We start from the raw sequence: 7,056 nt of genomic DNA, 5'->3' as shown, positions 1-7,056 counted from the left end.
CGCCAAACCCTGTCCCTGGCAGGGCCGGGCCAGCAGGTCTGCGTTCCGCTCGGTGGATGCCGGGTTGCTCGTGAATGCTTTCTGATTGATCCCTCTCCTGCTTGGGGGTCCTGCTGGTCGCTGGGGTACAGCATGGGTCACACCTTTCCCAGTGAGCCCCGTGTCCTTGGCAGGACGCTCAGGCTGCGGCATACATGTGCTTTTTTGTGCATGGCCCAAAAGCCCCAGGTTAAGTGGTGTAATTCTGATTGCCCTGAGAGAGCCGAAAGCCCGGAGCAGCTCCTGTGGCCTTGCGGGCCTGTGAGTGTGAGGGGGGCTAGGTAGGGGTGACCGTGGCCAGACCCCATGTGTCTGAGCAGCACTGGTTAGCTCTGCCCTGGACAGGGATGTCCAGCCTGGATTTGCATGTCCCTATCACCATGGGGTTCTTCCCTGGTCAAGCTTTGCCCTTCCTGTGCTGGCAGGACAACCACTGATGAGAGGCCATACTCTCAAGCTGTGTTAGGGGAGGTTCAGGTTGGATATCAGGAAGAATTTCATCACAGGGCGATGAGACACTGGAATGGGCTGCCCAGAGAGGTGGTGGAGTTAGTGTCCCTGGAGGTGCGTGAGGGAGGACTGGATGTGGCACTTTGTGCTGTGTTCTGGTTGACAAGGTGATGATGGGGCAAAGGTTGGTCTTGATGATCTCAGAGGTGTTTTCCCATCTCAGTGGTTCTGTGGTTCTGTGTCCCTGTCCTTCCCTCTGCAGGTGCTGGTGGAGGTAGTGGGGCAGGGTGGGCCGGGGGACGCGGCGCTGGGGTCAGGACTGGCCAGCACTGCCCCGCAGCCGCCTGGTGGCCCTGCCTGCCCACCCCACCCTGCTGCTCTGATGCTGCGTGCAGGGTGTCCTGGGGAACCCCGAGCCTGGGTCCTGCGTGGGGACGCTGGGGACTGCCGGCCACAGAGCAGCCAGCTGCACACCCCGCACACCGACCTGGAGCTCAGGTCTCTGCAGCAGGAGCTGCAGCAGGACAAGGGAGCCCAGCCTTTGGCCAGCTCTCCACAGGGCTGCATCGTCCGGCAATGCCTTTCAAGGATGTGAAGGGAGAGCATTCATTTACTCATGAGGGCAGGTGAGATGGGAAGAAAGCACCTTTAGGGACCTGACCTACGCCAGGCACTGCATACAGAACAGCAAGGTGCTGTGAGGCTGCTGTGAGCCCCCTTCCCTCTCCCTGCTGCTCCACCAGCTGCTTTCCTGTGGTTAACCAGCTCACATGAAAGGCAGGTTGCTGGCAGCTGCACACGGTGGTACAACCACAAGTGGAAGTATTAATGTGGGGGCAGGTTGGGGTCACCTAGTCAGGCCCACTGGACCCTGTAGAAGCACAGCTGCAGAGATGGGGGACTGCAGTATCGACCCCTGGCCATGCCCCTCACTGCTGCCAGTCCTGGCTGGTGCGTGCTTCAGTCAGAGATCAGCCAAGAGGAGGGGATTTTGGCTGGGGACACACACTGGATGCTGAACTGAGGTTTTCCCTCAGCATCATCTCACCTTGCAGTTGCCCACAGCTCTCAACTCTGTGCCTGTGCCAGACAGGATGGTGGTGGTGAGGAATGGGGTACCATCACTGCCAAAATCCACAGTCAGGGGGCTTGGGGGTTCCTCTGCAGCCACCTGGCCAGAGCAGGACTATCCTCAAGGATTGGGGCAGCCCAGGGTTTGGGCCCGTTTTTCAGTCTATGGCTCTAAAAGACTGTACATAGACGTTTTGGAGGTGGGGAGGAAGGGGAGCATTCCCAGGCCAGCTCTCAGTGGGAATTTGCTCAGGTAGGAGATGTCATCTGGAGTAGGAAGCAGGAATATGTATCAGCAGGATTTTTTTTTCTTGGAGCTGTCTGAGGCAGGAGTGTGGCAGAGCTGGTCAGAGCTGGGGGTCCTGGCACAGCCCAGGCCTGGAGCAGGGTCAGCTGTGTGGGACATGGCTCAGCCTCGCTGCCCACAGCCACCTCCAGGCAGCTGAGTGGGCCCGGAGGAGATGGGCCATGGTCACATCCCGCTGGGCTCCACGTTAGCTGAGAGACCAAATGAGGAACCGGTCGGGAATGGGCAAATAAAAGGAGGTATAATTTAATTACCTTCTGATCTGTGTTGTTTGTCGAAGTGGGCTATGCAAAGGCAATCTGTAATTATTTCTTAACACTTGAAAGATGTGGATTTAAGAGGTGGTTTTGTTTGTCTGGAAAATATTGAACACCTCTGCTGTGTAAATATTTAACTGCTTTCTTTGAGGAGAGCAGGTTGTGAGGAGCAGTGCCAGTGACTCCAGTTTGCCGGCCGGGGAGGTTGCAGGTGCACGGGGGCTACAGAAGGGAGAGCTTTGGTCACATCCTGCAGCCACAGGTGCTTCCCCTGCTGCCTGCAGGTCCTCGTGCTGAGGAACAACATCCCCCACTGCAAGGTTCGGGGTGCTCTTGTGCCTGTCCTCGGGCAGCCTGATGACGGACAGCAACGTCCACTCCAGCTGCGAGGCCAGGCTGGACACCGCAAGGGAGCCAAGCCCCTTGTCCTGGCGTATACCCCTCCCGCTCTCACACCAACCCCAAGGGATCCGCCTCCCAGGACAGGTAACGCCCTCCTGTCTGTGCGCTTTGTTCCTCAGCCTGTTCCTTAGGCTGCTGCAGACGAATCAGACTACAGCTAACCCTGAGTGCCGGGTACAGCACGGTGCTGCCTGGCGGTGCTGGCAGTGTCCTGCTCTGTTTGATGGTGCCTGCCTTAAAATCAGTGCACACAGAGGGGAGGGGATGTTCCCCCATCAAAGAAACTCCTGTGTGCAGTGAGTGAACTCGTGTAAACCAGCCCTCGCTGCAGGCAGCAGGGGCAGGGGCTGCAGTGTGGTAATGATGCCCTCCAGCCTTCTGCACCTCAACAACCAGAGCAGCCACAACAGCACCCGTGGGCTGACAGTGTTCTGCCACAAGGATGGCACAGCCGACCCCTCTTCTGGCCAGGGGGGTAGCAACAAGCTGCCAGGAGGAGCTGGATGACGCTGGTGGGGAGAACAACCCCGACAGCAAAGAGGAGGACTGAGCCCCCCAGAGCTGAAGAGAATCACCCACAACAGAGCTGAGCTCAAGGGCCCATGGCGCTCCTCCAGGGCTCCAGGTGAGGTGGTGGCGTGTGGATCACTATGTTGACCTGAGCCAGCTCATCTGGTCTTCCTCAGCTGTCCCTGGACCATGAGGGTGCTGAGAGATGGTGTGACCTGAGTGGGCCATGTTTTTGTCCTTAAGCCATCACATCCAGCGCCTCGCTGCTCTGCACATGCAGCCCTGCAGCTGCCAGACCAACAGAGCTGGCAGTCTCAGTCATGACAGCCACAGGCATGTTTCTATTTCACCAAGCCATCCGGTTTTTCCAGTGGCTTCAGGGGCCACGTTTCTCCTCCAGGGTTGTGCTCTGAAACAGGGGCTGGGTGTACGGTGGATTTTTCTTTTTGGTTAGAACCTTGACCTCAACTCTTCTCTCCAGAGTGGAGTAATCAAGTAAGTCTTGGTGCAGGGTGTGGGAGAGAACACAGTGACACTCTAAGACTCACACAGCTGAAACGAGGTCAGGACATGTGGGTCCCCAGATTGGTAATGATGCTCCCATCTGGTCTTCCAGACCCCCAGAGCAGGAAAGTCAGGTGTGCTAAATAGAGAGCACTCTGAGCACCTCAGTCTCACAGCTCCGCAATCAGGATTCCAAACCCAGCTCCCTTTAAGCAGTTTTTGGGCACTCCCACTATTGACTCTCCTCACGCTGCATTGCCCAGAACTTGCAGTCCCTTAGAGGTGTTGGCTGTGAAATCAGAGGAATTAGTTTCTTCGAAAAGCGGGATGTTCAGTCTCAATTCTCCAATGGGTTCTGTCCCACCTGGGTTTTGGAACAGCCTGGCATGGTGTTGTGTGCCTGCCCTGCTCTGCCCCATTCCTCCCTGGAGGGTGAACGCTGGGAGCATTTCCGTGGCTGCTCTGGCACCACCGCAGTGCCCCAGTGCGTGGGGGTCCAGGTGTGACCCAGTGTGGGTTCTGACCAACTCCAGCACGGCCTCACACTAAGAGGGGACCCTGGGGCCCCAAGTGGTGGCCAGTGCCCAGTGGGCTCCAGCTCCACCAGCAGGGTGGGTAGGGCCTGCCGCAGACATGGGAGCATCTTCTGTGCCACTCTCTGGCCCGGAGTGGGGCGGTTCTTACCGGCTGCTCTGACGGCGTTTCTCCAGAGCCATGCAGGGAAGCTGACAACTCAGGGATGGGGACCGTCATCAGACCAACGTCAGTGGCACCTCACTAAAAAAAATTCTGTGAAATAGCTGTTTATGTCTCCCTCTTTCCCACTGAGGCAGCTGCTGGGGTAATTTACAAGCAAGCAGGTCCACAGACGAAACGTGCTCCTGGCAGGACCCACAGCACACCTGGCTGGGCCCCAGCCTGAGCTCTGGGCAAACCCCTCATCCTGGAGGCCTGCAGCACCATTTACCTGGGAATTGCTCACTTTGGAGCTGCTCTGTCAGTGACTGTCCATGTTCGTGCTGGAAGGGTCAGGGACAGACACTGTCCCATGTGTGCCTCTCCAGCAGCAAGCCAGAAACGCCCCTATGGCAGCAGCCACCAGTGTCTGGGCAGAATTAGAACTGAAGTAATCCTCCTCCTCTGCTCAGCCTGGGGTGCCATGTTCAGCTCCAGGCTCCTCAGTTCCAGAGACATGGACACACTGGGGAGTCCAGTGAAGATGCTGAAGGGACTGGAGCATCACTCCTACAAGGAACAGTGGAGGGAACCAGGGCAACCACCTGGAGCAGGGAAGACTCAGGGGGACCTTGTCTGTGTCTGTAAAGACCTGCAGGGAAGGTGCCCAGGGACAGGCCAGAGGCCACGAGCACACAGGGATCACAGGAGGCTCCCTTTGAGCATTGTGAAACACTGCTTCACTTCGAATTTGTGGAGTTCCTGTAACCAAAGACACTTCAAAGTCAGCTGGACACAGTCCTGGGCACCTGGCTCTGGTGGCCCTGCTTGAGCAGGGAGGGGTCTGGACAAAGAGACCTCCAGAAGTCCCTTCCAACCTCAACCTCTCCTATTGATTACTTGGAGCCTGGAATTCCTACAGCAGTAATTATTCTCTCCCCAGAACATAGGATGTTTGTGTCACTGCTAATGACAGGTGTGAACAGTGGGGCTCTAAGCTGTGTGAGGAGATAACCATAAATCCCAAAGGATGTTCCAAACCCAAATTACTATCCAAAGCAGAGACATCTCAGAGATGATTTCTTCTGACGTTCCACGCTCTTGTTTCACACACTGGTTTGGAGGTGATCCTGCTTCTCACAAGCCCTCCTGACTCCTACAGCCTTACTAAGTAAACACCTCCCATGAGGCTGATCACCCAGGAGAGTGAAAATTCAGAGAAACCAGACTGAAGTATCTCTCCAAAGGACTGGGAATCCACAGCTGTGGCCTCATACTCACTGCTCTCCCTGAAGGTGATACCAGCTCTGAATCACAAAACTCTCCCTCCCCAGGCAAGGAGCCAGGATAGGGAACCTGAGAGGGGCCATGAATCAGCATCCGCCACAAAGGTGTCAGGCCAGAACCTGCCAGTTCAAACAGGTCCCATTTGCTCCAGTACAACCTCCATTTCACCCCCTGCCCCAGACAAACTGGAAAAAAAGAAGAGGTTTTTTTATAGCTTTTTCTATATACATAGAAAAAAAGCAGCATTTTAATGAGGTGAAACCCTCAGCCCGGGTTTCAGGAGGGTCAGGGCTGATGCTGGACCCAAACCCAGCAGATGAAGGCATCCCCGTGACATTCTGAGGGAGGGGCTGCGTCTCCCCTCAGACCTCCTGGGCTTCTCAGTTCCTTTTCCTGCGCTTCCGCTGTCCCTCTGGTGCCTTCTGCATGGGCAAGGGCAGAGACAGAGTGCCCAGCTTGTGGTTCTGGTCACTCTCTAGCCCCGGCCCCCCCTTGGCCTTGGACACCCCCAGCAGCAGGGCCTTGGCGATGTCCAGTATCCTGGAAAACACGGGATTAATACCGTCAGTGGGGCTGTTGAGCCCCCGTGTCATGACCTTGCATGACCTGTCTGGGAGAGGCCCGGAGGTGTCTGCAGCACAGGGATGCCATGAGGCAGCAGCTGGGAGCAGCAGGGCTGAAAGGCAGAGCCCTCCTGGGGACAGAACACTACTGACTTTTCCAGCAGGTCCAAGCCTCCTCCACGCTTCTCCCCACAGCATCCTAGGCACCCTGTTCACAGCTGCAGGGCAGCACAAACTAAACCCAGGCATCAACTGCCAAAACCAACATGGATTCCTGAAAAGTTTAGTTCCAGAAAGAAAAACAAAAAGGAAAAATGGATGGAAACCAAGAGCAAACACTGCTCTTAAACCCACTAACCCCATTACTACTGATCAAAGAATAAAGAGCATAACTGTGGGGAAAATAAGTGACGGCATCAAAACCAATGAGGGAACTTGAAAACCAAGTTGTGACCAAGAGCTTTGGTAAGATCCAGTAATAACTGCAGTTCTGCCTGGAAGCCTGATCCAGTGAATGCTGTGGGGCCAAGGACAGGAGCCCAGCTGGAGCACAGGTGCAGCTGCCAGGTGGCTCCTGGGAAACGCAGGTCATGAACCCAGAAACTGCCCATCTTTCCCATGAAAGTTAAAGCCCTACCCAGGTCCAGAGATGCTTCAGAGCTCTTCTCAGGGTCTTTCTGTAGGAGGATCTGGGCAGGTGTGAACAAACAGGATGACTCACCTGCTCTCTGGGAGCTTCATGTCGTTCTGCAGGACGGTGAGGTCAGTCTGGAAGTTGTTGATGTGCAAAGCCAAGACAATGACATACGCGGTGAGTTTAGCCTTCATGGATGCAGAGATGAAATTCTGGATGCTGCGTGGCAAGAGGGAGAACTTGTGAGATGTGGAGTGTAGAGGGGTTCCTAATGGTGTGTCTGTGGCCCCTCAACCTGAGCTCTGCCATATCTGTGCCTCCAGAGCCTCACACAACATCCCTTACCTTCCCATGTTG

The 7,056-nt window shown here is 55.9% G+C and overlaps 1 protein-coding gene across 1 annotated transcript in view; it reads right to left on the bottom strand.

The window, feature by feature from the left end:
• Window positions 1-5,692: 5,692 nt before the first annotated feature.
• Window positions 5,693-7,056, bottom strand: part of POLR1E (RNA polymerase I subunit E) — a gene marked incomplete at its 5' end in the record, with an annotated part of 6,340 nt that continues 4,976 nt past the window's right edge. Inside the window, 2 exons of the mRNA XM_017739015.1 lie at window positions 5,693-6,042; window positions 6,787-6,979. Coding sequence (XP_017594504.1) covers window positions 5,883-6,042; window positions 6,787-6,979 — 353 coding nt within the window. The remainder of the gene's footprint in view (window positions 6,043-6,786; window positions 6,980-7,056) is intronic.

The sequence above is a fragment of the Corvus brachyrhynchos genome, unplaced genomic scaffold (assembly GCF_000691975.1).
Source record: "Corvus brachyrhynchos isolate BGI_N302 unplaced genomic scaffold, ASM69197v1 scaffold1097, whole genome shotgun sequence".
Classification (NCBI taxonomy): Eukaryota; Metazoa; Chordata; class Aves; order Passeriformes; family Corvidae; genus Corvus; species Corvus brachyrhynchos.
The sequence above is the reverse complement of the archived record's forward strand: the minus strand, read 5'-3'. Positions and strand labels throughout refer to the sequence as shown.